General features: G+C 40.0%; 1 protein-coding gene across 1 annotated transcript in view; it reads left to right on the plus strand.

Moving 5' to 3' along the window:
• The window catches only part of LOC144114980 (ATP-binding cassette sub-family A member 2-like), a 146,463-nt gene that overhangs the window by 97,185 nt on the left and 33,689 nt on the right, over positions 1 to 15,589 (plus strand). The window contains exons 33-42 of the mRNA XM_077649061.1: positions 1,430 to 1,535; positions 3,240 to 3,351; positions 10,314 to 10,374; positions 12,066 to 12,240; positions 12,999 to 13,114; positions 13,202 to 13,349; positions 13,694 to 13,817; positions 13,933 to 14,065; positions 15,197 to 15,317; positions 15,419 to 15,490. Of these exons, the coding sequence (XP_077505187.1) occupies positions 1,430 to 1,535; positions 3,240 to 3,351; positions 10,314 to 10,374; positions 12,066 to 12,240; positions 12,999 to 13,114; positions 13,202 to 13,349; positions 13,694 to 13,817; positions 13,933 to 14,065; positions 15,197 to 15,317; positions 15,419 to 15,490 (1,168 nt within the window). The remainder of the gene's footprint in view (positions 1 to 1,429; positions 1,536 to 3,239; positions 3,352 to 10,313; positions 10,375 to 12,065; positions 12,241 to 12,998; positions 13,115 to 13,201; positions 13,350 to 13,693; positions 13,818 to 13,932; positions 14,066 to 15,196; positions 15,318 to 15,418; positions 15,491 to 15,589) is intronic.

A 15,589-nucleotide genomic window follows, 5' to 3' on the forward strand; every position in this document is an offset into this window, starting at 1 on the left:
ACAAGGCATGAAGACATAGTGAGATTTCCAATAGTCAACCTGGCCTGAGAGACTATGCAGCGTGCCTGTGACATCATTGCAGCACTCTTTTTGTCACAACGTGTTGTCCAGCTTGTTCACCACCAACATCCACCAGCCATAGCATCAGCTAACAAGATGCCAGTGTTTGCTTCTCTAACACCCATGATCATGTTTGGCATGATGCACTGGTAACCCTGTGCTTGTAGAAGAATGATGCTTCTGTTTATTTTGAATATGAGTAGTAAACTTCAAGGCTATATCTAGTGGGGACACAAAAGTTGGTCACCTGTTTTCTTGATGATGCCATGAATGTTTTCGTTGATCGTGGTTGTCCATGGCTTGTAAGTTCCAATAACACCATGGGCTGGCACTGGTGAATTGCTTCAACGGCTTGGCTCCCAGGATGAGTCTCGCTAAAAAAAACTTGCCATCCAAGTTCTGCAAGCATTAATGTGATAGTCGTCAACACAAAACTGTGAGAATTTGGCTGACAAGGCTCTGGTTGCTTTAAGAGCTACTAGGCGTTCCTGATGAGTTTTGTTGGAACGCTCATTATCTTGTGATTCTTGAACTGGCTGTCATGATGAAAGTCAAGCTATTAATGAAGCTGAAGTATACCATGAGGGCTTCTTCCTCATGAAATTCCCAGCGACTCCATCAGCTACTATGCTGCATGGTTTTTCAGTCTCGGGTTTCACAGCACCATGACTGGAACTGTAACTCATGCCTCCTCTGTCCAGTTTCTTTTAATGGGGCCCTAAATTTATGAAGAGTATTCCTATCGTCTTATTCTGTAGTAGGTAACATGTATGTTCACTTCTGGAACAGGAAAGCACTGATAAAAATGGATTGGTCACCACTGCTCAACAGTATGTTACACTGTCTTTTAAAAATTTAATTTGCACAATTGTGTAATGCAAAAAAATAAAATTTGCATTATCAGCAGCTTCTAATGTTTAACCCTAGTGGCAGAAGTGCTTCTGGGGCATGATCTTCTCATTCCATTTGGAACGTTGGCTACAGAAGCATTGGTACAAGCTGTCCTGCCAGCCACTGCATTGAGTAGTCCAGACTGCTCAAGGATGGCTCATAAAGCTGGGGGGTTTATTTTTTGAAGGGACAGGTGATGTGTTGTGTTGCAGTGGGATGAATAGGGTGTGGTGATTTTGCTGTTTGGTTGCAATTGAATGCACCCTTGCTAGGGTATGAGTGCCGATGTTTGAATAGAAGTGAATTGGCAGATCTAAAATGAATGTTGTTGCATGGAGCAAGACACTGGGTAGAAGAGCTGGCTGGCAACTTGGGAGGTGCCATTAATTATTATTCTATAGCAGCTTTGTTTATATATGTCAGTTATGAAATGCCTTTTTTATTGTGAAAATGTAAATGCTTTGTGTTCTTGTTTTAGGTATGGAGCATTTTCCTTTGGGCTAACACGTGATTATGTGCCTTCAACATTTGGAGAAGATGCACCTGCACTTTTTCGAAAGATTGCTGTCCGAGACGTTGCCAAGGTACTCCTTTGTATTTAATTTCACTATAATTGACTTCGCTAAATGTAAAACTATGTTTGCATTTTTGTTTTTTTGGAATGCACAGTGTCACAATTTGCCTATTTATACAAGACAGTTATTTTGCACTTCAGAAAATGTTAGTTTGCTCTTGAAGCAGGATTTATTGTATACTGCTGTAAAAAACTTACGAGGTTGTTTCTTTTGTCCGCTGGACTTAAGTACAGTTGACTGGTTTTAAATTGTACTCTCTTAAGCCGCACGGTTCAGTTATGGACTGAATGTTTTGAAATTATGACCTATTATATAAATATGAATTTTTGCATTATTGTGTCACTCAGGGAGGCAGGTATGCACGCTTCTCCGGGCTAAATGGCTGGCTCTATCACGTTCAGCTTTCACGCAGAGGTGATGCTTGTGGGGTGGGTTTCGCTACATCCACTTTCGGTGCGCCACTTGCTGAGTTTATTGTAACGAGTCCAAGTATTACACATCTCCTGTAACAATGTCGGGTCAAAAAAGTTGATATTTACAATGAATTGACTGGTTATGGCTTCTCTTGTTAGGAAGGCGAGAGTCATGAAGCCTTGTCAGCAGTTGTTTTTGTTCTTAGCCCATACATTTAGCTTTTCTAATCACAGACAGAGTGCTCATGATGTCATATTTCAGTGTCACTTTTTGCATGATTGAACTCCCATGGTGACCTAGTTCTTTCTCATATAAAGCATTCTATACTCATGAAAGGGAGTTTCTGAACTCCACAAAAATAACCAAGGAAATTGTATATTTTATAAAGACTTTAGCTAAAGTATTTATCAGATTACAATCAGATACAGCTTTCTAAGGCTATTAGATTCTTTCATGCATTTGACAGTCTTCTAATGCTGCAATACCAAACTCAAGGTGTTCTGTTTACCCGCTTCATGAATTTTTATATTCCCAGTCAATTATGGCCCCTCATGCTGTGTGCTGTAGGTGTTGTGATGCGAAATTATCGTAATTATTGAGATGCACCTCCTAAATTAGGAACTTTTTTAAAGCTCTGAAAGCATTGTAAGCCAACCAAAATATTTGTATTTATATGAAACCAGAAGGGGGTATGAATTTTCTGAGTACAAAATGTTGTCAGCTGAGCATTTATCACGAAGTGAATGACTGGGCTTCTTTACTTTTTTTTATTTACTTATTTAGTTCTGAAAGTGCTGAAGTTAACATAAAAGTGTGTCCTGATTTTTTACAGTTGAGATCTCTTTCCACTACTTGAAATTAGTACTGCAGTGATGTGTAGTGAAAACGGCATAGTCTAGTTATGCAATACTAAAAACAGTTTTCATCTGAGAAGTTTTTGAATCTCAGTAGTGGATCACTTTTGCACTGCCATTGTTTTGTGATACCAGCAACATGTGAGTCAAACACTGCCTGCATAAAGCTGCTGCTACTTTAATTTCTATAGTGAAACTACAGGAGTGTTGGGAGGCAGCTGAAAGAAATTGCCATAAAATCTATACATAACAACAACAGCAACTTTTAGTGAACGTTAGTAATGTGCAAAGACCTGGTTTTCTTGTGATGTGTATTTTTTGTCTGCTCACCTCTGTGGTAAGTGTCAATGAAATGCAATATTTTTTTTTTTTTCATGAGAGGTTGAATATGCTAGAACTGTTTCAGTAATGCTGAGCATCTTATTTTGTGATTCTTTCACACCAGGTGTGGTACAACAACAAAGGCTATCATGCAATGCCCACATATGTTAATAGCATCAACAATGCAATTTTGAGGGCAAATCTTCCCCCTGAAAAAGGACACCCTTCCACTTACGGTAAGCTGAGGCTTCTGCTTTTAAGCTGTTGTGAAGGAAATGTATTGTTTTAGTGCACTAGCACTTATAGTGGCCATTCCCTGCATTTAACCATTGTGTGTTTGTCTGAAGCCTGCTTTGTGGCAGGCTGCCCACCGGGTGATGCATGCATGAGTGCACGCATGCGTGTGCTCATGGCAACCTGCCTACCGGACTGTGAGCAAACTAACCACCATGGCAGGTGGCAGTTCAATTAATGATTTTGCGAGAGGTTGTTCAGGAAGGGAAACCTGGGTCTCACAAGCCCCACCGATGGCAGCACCTCTCATCACAGGGCAGTGGCGCATCGCTTAACCACTGCACCACTGTGCCACGAGTGGTATGAGGAGTCCCAGGGATCTATGAATGTTTGGTTTAGGTTTGGTGTATGGTGTTAAATGTCCCAAAGCGACTCAGGCTATGAGGGACACCGTAGTGAAGGTCTCCGGAAATTTCGACCACCTGGGGTTCTTTAATGTGCACTGACATCGCACAGTACACGGGCCTCATAGAATTTGCCTCCATCGAAATTCAACTCCCGCAGCCAGGATCAAACCCGCGTCTTTCAAGTCGGCAGCCGAGCACCATAATCACTGAGCCACGCGCGGCAGCTGGATCTATGAATGTAAAGTAGAGAATGAAGAATTCTGCATATATGGGCACTAACTTTTTATCACTATCCGAACAACTTTCATCCATGAACAATGGATTCGAACACCGGAAAAAGTGATAAGCAAGGTACTAGCACACATAATTTGCATTTGGCCTAACTACGCAAATCGAGCATCATTTTTTTAATAGGTTTTAAAGCAGCTTTTTTATCTCAATTTTTTTTGGTAATGCTATTTTGTGTAAACTTCATTATTATTATGTGCTAGGATTATGGTATCTAGCTGCATGGTGGAGAGCTGACCTCGGCAATGTAAGACAGACTCACAGTGCAGAGTCTCTCTCTCTAGCCCAAGCTGTCCTTGATTCAAGGCTTTCACCAGTGTCAGTGCAATAATGAGTTCTGTTTTAACACACTAGCAATTTCTTGTTTTTTTATGGAACCTATTTGGGTTTGTCAGCTATCCTTAGGGTGGCCACTTCAACATTGGAGGGCAGCATCGAAGTAGTGTTTCTTAAATTAAGGCGGCAGCAGAAATTATGGCAATGATGAGCCGACCTGAATTTGAGGTTTGTTTTTGCAGTTCTGAGAGTTTTGATGCTGGACATTTCTGAAGTGTTCCAGACCCCGAATTACCTTCACATCTGTTTCATGAATATGTTTCACATATGTTTCTGTTTAATGAGTATTTACATAGCAAGGCTAACAGTGACAACAATGATGCACATAAAAAACAGTATTTTTATGGGCACCCTTACTTGCACAGTTCCTGTTCTTACCTGTCTACTGCTTTGCAGCATGCAGGCATTGTTTGAACCAATGTGGAATAGAACAGGGAAAAAAATATGTAATATGGCTGTTTTTTTTAAAATAATTTTAAGGTTAGTCTGCTGCTATCTTTGGCTTTGTTGAAAGGGCATAATGCTTATACCAAATTTACCGATTTTTTTTACATTGTTGTCATGATGACCATTTAAGAACAACTGAAAGCCAACAAACAAAATGTAATTAAACAAAACACATGCTGCCATCTCACGTCTTTGTCTGTAATAAAGCACATTGATGAGTTTAGCTTTGTGGTTCTTCACAAAATATAAAATATCCTTTAACCCATAATGACCAGAGCATTTTGTCAATAATATTGGCATTTTGACGTGAGCAGGACTTATGATGGAAGGCAGAAAATCGATATTGGTTTTTGTAAACCTGCAAATTAAGAATTTTTGTTGAATTTTTTTCTACAAATAATTTTGGTGCTGCACTGCTAACACTGAATGTTACAAATATATGACATGTCAATTTCCACACTTTGCATATTGTGACTAAACACACTGGTATTGGTAAAACTCTGAGCACGTATATATTCAATTTCTGATGATAGTTTTGATGAAATGCTCCTCAATGCATAATGACACACTTGTATGAATCTGACTCTTGCAAAGTTACTCTGCTACTCAGACTGTTTGGGCAGAATATATAGTGTTGGCGACTTACGGTATAACTAAGTCTAGTGTGAGACTACATGTTATGTGGCTTTTCCTTACCACTGGTCTCGTCTGTACCCAGTGAACACTTTGCAATATTGTACTGCTTGATGTGCAGCTGTGCAGATAGAAATATTACCCATAATGCACTTTCTCTACACACCTACAAAGTGAATAGGGAAAGAAGTTCACACCATTGCATGGAGTAGTAGACTTCACCAGTGCACAAATGAGTGAGGTTGAAATGCTAGTGGAGGGATGGAAAACAAGTCTGGAGTTTCTTTTTTTGTGTAGTACACTTGAATTGAATAACCTTGGGATTAATATGGTGGCATTCTTAATAACTGTCTCTTTCGCCTGTGGAAAAAACTTGGGGGGCCTTTTTAACCACATCGTTAAAGAAGTAAATGTGATAGCATTTAGGTTGCCTGCTATGGTCTCAACAATGGGTGCCTAATCTTCTTGTGATTTTCCTGCCAAAACTTCGGTCGGAACCAGTTCTATTGAGTTTAAATAGTATGCATGGGTCATCACCTTCTAGAATGTTGGAGTACCTTCCAGTGGATTATCATATGGGATTATACTAATCCCACTCACTATTCTACCTTAATCCATTTTCTGGGGTGGGCCTACTTCCAAAATTTTTGGGGGTCCTTTTCCATAGCCCATTCATAGCTTTCCATAGCCCGTAAAAGTTTTCTTCCCTTTAATATTCTGAAAAACATATTACAAAGCTCAACTTTGGTTTGTACACGATGGTACAAATTTAGACTTTGGTTACATGGTATGCTGCCATTTGCAGTGTGTATTTTTGCAATTCTAGGTGTGTGTATTGAGTAGCCTGCGCTGGAAATAGTTAACTTTTGCTGAACAGGTAGCTGATCTATCTCCTATTGTTTCAAACAGTTACAGATGGTATTACATTATCATTTTGTATGCTTGTGGATGAGTGTGTTTTGTACAGAGCAATTAATAATTCCAGTGGTTATGCTGCCATGTAAAATGAATTAAATATTGTGATAGCTTGGTGTACACGTTGGCGATGACATTGAAGGTGAATAAAACTGTACATATTACCTTTTCTAGAAAGCATTTCTATTGTTCTTATTATTGTTAAGACGGTGGTTGTGTTTCGATGGAGGCAGAATGCTAGAGGCCCATGTACTATGCAGTGTCATTGCATGCTAAAGAACCCCAGGTGGTGGAAATTTTCCGGAGCCCTCCATCACAGCCTCAGTCGCTTTGGGACATTAAACCCCATCAACCAACCAAACTTATACTTATCACACTCTTATGTTGCTTTAAGGGTGGATGCGGGGCTAGAATATCAATTTTTGGAAAAAAATTCTGTTTTTAAGTTTGAGTTGTTTTGGATTGCTGGTTTAATGAAGAATAATCTCACCAAGTTTGGCTGTTATCTGAGCAGCAGAAAAGGAGAAAATTAATTCTCACAAGGCGGTAGTACTCATTTGCCGTCAAAAGCATCCATGACTGCTCTTCTCAATATGCGGCCACAGTGCGGCCGAACATCTGAATGCGAACTGAATGCCCATGTAAGAAAGTTTGTTTTTTGTGCTTTTTAGTCATGGAGGACATTGTATCGAGAATACACAACACCACTAAAGAAAAACTAAAAAAGAAAGGCATATTTCTGGGCGCAGCAACTGGGAGTGGCTGGCAAACTGAAACAGGAGCTCTGTATGGCAGAAATATACCACATGACCGCCCAGCACCGTTTTCGCGCCTTTCGGAGTCGCTCCCGCTTTTGTTGTGTTCGACACTTGCTATCTGTTAACTTTCCTCCCGTCTGTGAGTTTACTGTGGCCATCGGGTGGCCGGTGGTGTGACCGAAAGATGCTCACAGTGAAGGCTTCGACACGGAGAAGCTTCGGGAAACAAAAATGCACCACGAAAGCGAGAGGCCAATATAGCACCCTTATCTTGCTATCACCCGGACAACATCCCGAGCATCACTTCACGCAAAAAAAATAAAGACAAAAAGCTGCCACAGTCGCCTTCGAGCGTTCACACCGTGCCGTGCTTGAAGAAGCACCAGACTCGGGTAGTAGCATGCACAACGGTTTTTTCTCTGTTTTCATTTCACGAATTTCAACAAGTGTGTCGTTTCAACACCGGTCCAACGACGCTAGGATCTCGACAAAGTCGCGTAGTGTTATTTCCCAAATTATTTGAATTTTCACATTGTAGGCAGATTAGAAACTGGTGAACACAGCAAATTTCATGCCAAAAGCCACCCTGATCAAGCAGAATGCACACACATGAATATTCTAAAATAAGAAGCCAAATTTTTATAGCTTAGCGGAGTGAGCGTAAATTTCGTTTGGAGCTCGAGGAAATTAAACGTCTATGCATGCGCTCGTAGAGCTCTTGGATCGCATTTGCCTTGTTCAAAGCAGCTATAGTGCTCATTAATTTACAAGGACTCCGGAGTGGAGCGGTTCAGTAAAAATAGAAAGCATATTACAAGGTTCGTCATGTGAGAAAGCTGGTTCGCGTCGTGCATCACGTCGTCCTATCTTGCACTAGCAATTGGATATGCTTTATCGGCCCATAAGTTGAGAGCTGTGGACGATTAATTCCTCCCCATACCTTGCGCTTTCACCCGCCGTAGCGCTGCACTGTTACTTGTCGCCGACTAGGAGCGGAGAAGCACCCGATGCAACGCTCCGCCTACTAATTCTGTCTGGCGAACAGGCTGGAAAAGTGCAGAACTACTCTTCGAGCATCATCAAAAATGTTTCTAACCGCAAGCGACGGGCACGCTTTGAAATATTCGCATACACGAGTTGGTTTCGAAGGCAGCGTCGCTTGGCACAGTGTAGGCGCACTGAATTTTGCCTACTGTCCACATCGTTGCCAACCACAGCGCCACCTTTGTTGACAAACATGATGCTTGTCTATATTTTACTCATATGAATTCACTGCTTGAATATGCATGAGACTCATATGCTTCTGAACTAATGCTCCAGTTTGAAAAAATACAAAAATTTGGCAGCCTGATTTGTTATTGGTAATTATAGTAGGAGACTCTGCATAATTAAACTTCGTGTACCCTTCAGTGATGATAGTTAAAGATTCACTGGAAAAATCTCTCATTAAAGTTCTTCCATATCATGCATCACTCAGAAGCCAGCATTGATCACGAAAAATACATGAAATCTCCTTCATATATCGCCGCCGTGGTGGCTGAGTGGTTATGGCGCTTGGCTGCTGGTCCGAAAGACACGGGTTCGATCCTGGCGTCGAATTTCGATGGAGGCGAAATTCTAGAGGCCCATGTACTGTGCGATGTCAGTGCACATTAAAGAACCCTAGGTGGTCAAAATTTCCGGAGCCCTTCACTACGGCATCCCTCATAGCCTGAGTCGCTTTGGGACGTTAAACCTCCATAAATCAAATCCTTCATATATAGCTTAAAGAATGGAGCATTCTTTAAAAATGAAAGAGCTGCCTTTTAATAGTTACATGTTTCGTTATTCATTTTTTGTTCACACTGCTTGAGATAGAAATGTTCTGCCACCCAGTATTGCTAAAATTTAATCTATTCATGCATTCTGCCATTCTTTGCATGTCCAAAATCTGCGTTACAAATTTTCTTAATCTTTCTGTAACCTCTATGCTGTAATGCCTGCAGAGGTTATGCAGTTATCTAATAAATAAATAAAAAATAGGATGTAATGTGCTGCTGTTGCACAATGCCTTCATTTCATACCACAGTATCAGTGTTAATATTGGCTGTCAATGCTCTTAAAGTGGTTAAGTACACCAAATATTGGTTGCGTGTTCTTTCTTTGAACTGGAACAGTACCCAAGACACAATTAAGTGCAGATTACCACATGAAATTTTCCTGCGCCCAGTAAATAATTTATAATTGAATTCTTCTCCCATGTAGTTTCAGTTCTGGTTTCAACAGTCAAACAGTGGTAATGACACCAGCGATGAGGTCACGTGGGACATGGAAAAACTGCGATATACTAATAGATGTTTTTTCATTAGTTGTCATTCCCGCCCATGAAACAGGCTGGCATAACAGTTGGAGGAATTTAAATTAACAAAACAGCTACTATATTGCAGTGTTTGTATGCATCGTGTGACCTCATCTATGATGCCATAGCCGCTGTTCAGCTGTTGAAACCGAAACTAAAACAACATGAGAAAATAGATTCAGTTACAAATTATTTAGTGGGAATAGGCAAATTTCATGTGGGGGTCCATGGATACTAATTTTTTATGCACCATTCTGAAGAAAAATAATGTAGCAAAAAATTTGCTGCCCCTAGTTCTTTAATAAAAAGGGTGTATAGATAGTGAAATTTTAACTTGAATCAAATTTTCATCAAGTGGTGTCAAGTAGTGGCATAAAATGCTGAAAATTGCGTATGGAGTGCCTAGGAACACACCCAAAGCAAGGCACTTACCATGCAAAACAAAGCCATTTTTTTCGTAGCATATTCATTGCATCAATGATTTCAATCAGTGGTTCTGAACTAAAACCATTTGAGGCATAAGAAATGGGCCAAGTCTAAGAATAAGTGTGAAAAAAAGTCTTTGTGACATTTTACTTGGCCATGGTTGAGGAAGGAAAGGCAAATAGGTACTAGAAGGCAAAAAAGGAACTGCTCACAATCTTGTAATGGAAATATACTTATAACTGGCAGTTATTGTTAGCAGCAAGAAAACATGAATGATCCAGTTATGTGCTTGATAGGTGCTGGAAAAGGCCCCTGGGTGAATTGGTGAATCTTGTTGTTTGTATTAGACACTGTGAATAGAATGAAAAAAGAACTGCTTCGTGATTAACAAGTGTTCTCTTTTTTTGCATGTGTAGGAATTACAGTGGTGAACCACCCCATGACTGACACGTCATTCCTGCTGTCAAAGGACCAAATGTAACTGCTTTTATGAATATTCTACATTCTATATTATCAGCTTATGCAATCAAACTTACAAATTAAAAGTAATCTTAGTCTTTACTGTAAGGTATCTTAATATTTTGCAATATTTCTTTTCCTCTGGATCCAGAAGTAAACAGAGTTGAAATGGATGTCAAATTAAAGTATATTTTTTTTTTGCAGTGGTTAAGGCAACTTAACCTTCTCACTGATGGATTTTTTTCTGACTAATTTTCACCCCCTGCCAGTTTTGTTGCATGTCAGTTCATTAGATATTTGATGCCACTTGATCAGTGGATTCATCATTAGTGCTGATGTTGAATTCAAAGTTCTTTAAAAACTCAGAAATTACTTTGCTCATCGGGCAGCACACAGACCTCCAGCACTGAGTTGCTGCAGTTGCATTGCTCAGGTGAAATAATAAGAGCACAGAAGATCCTTTGACAGGTGATGAAAACATTCACTTCACCTGCAAAAATTTTGACTAGCAAGCTCATTTGTTTAGGTGTGTACATTGTAGTATATTTTTAGCACAACTCAATATGGAAGTGGCTGTGACTTAGCTTTAAGTTCAAAATGACTACACTCGGGTGCTCCTCAGCTGCACACGAATCCTCACTGTGGGGCAGCCACAGAAAACACACATGCTATTCAGAGAGAGAGAGTACAGGGCACTGTGTACTGACAGAGTTGTGAAGAAAGAGTAAAGGAAGTTAACATGAATTGGTGGCTGAGATGCAGTTGCAGTGGTGGGGTTTTGTTCAGAGTGTTTGGTTAATCGCAGAGAATTGTCTGGTAGTCTGTACTTGTTGCACACCTATGGCATATGCTTGGTATACTGGGTTAAGTTCAGAGGACTGTTAGTCTACCCAAGCATGTGGCCAGTCATTGAAGCTAGCTTGGCGATTCAAAGGCACACTACCTTCCTCAGCATCTGACTTTATGCCTAAATATAGGGGCCTGCCAACTATCTCTGTCCACCTCATTTGTAGGATATGACAGACAGCCCAGGAATTTTAGAAATTTAATAAATGTATATGTATCTGTGTGCACACACACACACAAGCACGTGCACATACACACTTGCACACATGCACACCATTGACATGTATGTGTGACACATTTTAAAAAATAGCCCAAATTTGATTCCTTGTTATTTTTTATCTATAAGGTTTAAAGCAGATGCTGCGAATAAAGTGAATAATTTGCTCAAAATTTTCTGGTGGGCACCTGATAATGGGCGGGCGGACGTTTATGAAATTTTGACTCGCCCAGAAAAATCTGTTGGAAGTTTTTTTCCTGCATAATGAACCCTCCCCCATATTGATGTCAACTTTTCTAGAAAAAAAAGTGGGTTCATTATGCAAGCATATACGGTAATAGGCTTACATGAAAAGAAAAACAGAAGCAATGGCTGAAGTTGTGTCATGTTTAATTTTAGCAAAAATTCGCCAAATCATGACAAAGGACTTGGAATGCTATGCACTACCTTATCAAGGGTGTGCAGGTTTTGTGCCAAACAAGTTGCACAGTTACACAGCACATCCACTTCTGCATTAGGTTGGTCTAAAGAATGAAATTCCCACTATTAAGAGCTAAATAAGGGACTAATAATTAGCTTTGTTTTAAGCTACAGCAGATGTTTTAATTTACTGATTATGTTGTGCACTTTGTACTGTTCTTTTCAGCTTACAAGGAACGGATGTACTGATTGCCATATTCATCATTGTTGCAATGTCCTTTGTGCCAGCAAGTTTTGTGTTGTTCCTTGTCTACGAGCGCTACACCAAGGCCAAGCACTTGCAGATTGTCAGTGGTGTTAACCCTGTGGTGTACTGGTTGGCAAACTACTTCTGGGATATTGTGAGTAAATCATTGAGCTGTAATTTGCCTAGAGTTGATGACTACGCTGACTTAGAAATTATTTGAGGGGTCAAACGAATGCTGACATGAAATCCTCAGGTTATGTTCTCACTTTACAGAATTATAAACCACACTTCAACAGCCACAAGCCTGACACACATAGGACTAAACATTCTCAAAAAAAGTTATAATTACACTTTTTCTACCTTGTACTTCTGTTCTTGGCTCCTAAGAATAAGAGTACTTGCTAGGTTAACTGTGCTATGTGGGCTTGGAGTCATCTAGGCCCATCAGAGTTACCTGGGCCCCGCGCAATGAGTATTTTCATTCTAACTAAATCACACATCATGTGTCAACAGATTTTAGCATTAGGTTTGCATCTTAATAGGCCCCTGTAGTAGTTTTTTGTCTCAGTCGGCTCCAGTTGGTCTTTCTTTTACCGAGAGGGGCTGTATAGATTTTTATTTATTGTGTTCAGTGTTATTCAATGTAAGTTGCTTCACTGTTGAATTTCCCATTAATGTACAGTACGGTCCACTGTTAAAGGGAACTTGCGATCGCGTGGCCTCTGCTTTTAGCGAAGCGCTGCCACCGAGAGCGCATGAGAATGGGCCTCGCCGGCTCTTGCGGCAGCACTTTGCAAAGCGGGGAGCCCACGCGATCGCATGTTTCCTTTAAATGTGGACCGTACTGTACATGTGGAGATATCTCTATTAGTTTGTGTGTCTAATAAGATTATTTTCATTTGCCTGTTACAGTGCAGCTACGTTGTTCCTGCAACATGCTGCGTTCTCATTCTTCTTATTTTTGACATACCAGCGTACACGTCGGCAAAGAATTTCCCAGCCGTGCTCTCTCTATTTCTTATGTATGGGTAAGCCAGGCAAATGCTTACTGATATTTGTGTTCTTGTGACTGTTGCTTTGTACCCTATCACATTGCTCTTTCTTGTTCTCTTCAGGTGGTCAATTACACCAGTCATGTATCCTGTATCGTTTGTCTTCAAGGAGCCAAGCACAGCCTATATTTTTCTCATTGTGATCAACCTCTTTGTTGGAATCACTTGTATTGTGACCAGCTTCTTGCTTGAAGTCTTCTCCTATGATGCTGTATGGCTTGCTTCATTCTTGTCGAAAAGCTTTAGTGTAAAAGAGACTGTGTGGGGAAGCTGCTGTTACTTACATTTTCTTGGACTATAAGTGATGCTTATGGGTGCCCTTTCAAATTGCAGTGACTAGGCATGGAAAAGAAAACCCTAGCTTTTTCAACTCAGTCATTTTTCCCATTCCTACATATCTGTGTGATTTCTTTGTACACTAAGTATACCTGCACTAGAACATTTGATTATATTGACAATATAGTCTATCAGCCTTTTATCTTGTGCTTGGTAATAAACGCTACTTGTATTCTTTACATTCTGGTGGTATAACCTTTCTGCATACATTTTTTTCAGTATCTTGGGGAAGTTCATCACTTACTCAAGGCTATATTTCTTATGTTTCCTAATTATTGCCTTGGACGAGGACTTATGGACATCGCTTTTAACGAATATCAGAATTTCTTCTTGTTTAAGACAGGTAACTTACTTTTGCAAATTGCTTGCTGTTTCAAATGTTTCGTCATTTCTGCATTAAAGCAAGATGTTATGTGGTAGAAAGCTAGACTGTGATTGACTAAAATCATGCTTTGCAGGTCGTTATGACCGGATGAGATCGCCATTTGCGTGGGACTTGGTGACTAGAAATCTTTTGGCGATGGCACTGTCAGGAATGCTGTTCTTGGTGCTCACTCTACTCTTAGAGTTCAACTTTTTCCTGAAACCAAAGTGAGTAAATGCTGACAGTGCAGCCGGTATTGAAATGAAAATTTTTTTTGCTTATGTTTCTGAGTTCACAGGGCTCATTTGAACAGCACTGACAATCTTTGTACTGAAAGCTGTTAGATACCTGAAGAATCTCTTCTCATCAGTGATATAAATGTCATCATATGTGACATTTTCAGTGTGTGCTCAGTTTGTTTTTTGTGCAGTTGCTGTGATCAACCAAAAAAAAAAGGAAGTAAAGTTTAATGCATCAGTGTTCTATAAAAAATTATCAAAGAAGTAAACAGCTGGCAATCATGAAAGAAGGTGGGGGGAGGGGAGGTGGGAGGGGGGGGGGGGGAGTATTACTCATTTAGGATTAAAAATTTAAATCTGCCAGTGTGTTCCAGTTTGTTATGTTCAAAACTGCATATAACTCACCAGGCGTATGGAAGATAAACATGCATATGGTTTGGAGGGAGAATTGCAATGATTTAATGGGATTCTTGTGCAAACAAGTCCATTTTAAAGTTGGGTAGTATATGTAGTGCATTTTCTTATTATTCTATAAAAAAAACATTTTACCATTTCCAATGCAGCACCAGAAGGCTCTAAGTAATCGTCTGAGAAAACCGAGAATAACTTAATTGGAGAAAGAGAAGACGTGATAGAACAAGTGCTCACTTTTAAATAGGATGTTTAATCAATTCTCTCATTAGCATGGCACATTCCATCAAGGTGTTTCATTGTTTGTGAGTGGTGCTTATAAAGTTCTGTTCCTATGTCTTTTTGTTCTGTTCATATGCTGTTTTTATGGCCACAATATTCAAGTGGAACCACGAGCAGACTTAGATATCCATCAAAAGCTACAGGAATGGGCCACATGCACCGCAGGCAACAGAGCACAGACGCAGAGTGAAACAGTCTGAAAAACTCATCAAAACTTTTTGCAAACGTTCTGACGTGCTGCATTACCAATACACTTTTTTGTCAAAATGCACAAAACAGATAGATGCAGCTGACTTGAAGTGATTGCAATGTACGTGATATTCATAGGTGTTTATTATCATGTCCGTACCACTGATCTGGTTTCTACAGAGCCCTAATTCTGTCTAGAGGCATTAGCAAAATGTATATTTTGTTTATCTGTTGCAGAAAAGTAACCGTACCTGAGACTCTCAACGTTGCGGAAGATGAGGATGTTCAAAATGAACGAAAACGAGTTCTCAGTGGTCAGACAGACTCTGCAGCGCTATGCCTTGTAAACCTAACAAAGGTAATTTTTCACCAGATTTCACAAAGATAGTTTCTTTTCTCTTTCTTTTATTGGTATATGTGGCTGGTAAATTTCATGCCTTTGTTCATTTGTGTATGCAGATATACCAGACAAGGAAATTGGGCAAGCACCTCGCAGTCGACCGATTATGCCTGAGGATTCCAAAGGGGGAGGTATTGTTTTACCATGACTTAGTACTAATATCACAGAACTGTAAGCTGCTTTGTACAGCCTTTATTAAAGGGTTGGTGTTTTATTAGTGACAATATAGT

The sequence above is a fragment of the Amblyomma americanum genome, chromosome 1, assembly GCF_052857255.1.
Source record: "Amblyomma americanum isolate KBUSLIRL-KWMA chromosome 1, ASM5285725v1, whole genome shotgun sequence".
Lineage (NCBI taxonomy): Eukaryota > Metazoa > Arthropoda > Arachnida > Ixodida > Ixodidae > Amblyomma > Amblyomma americanum.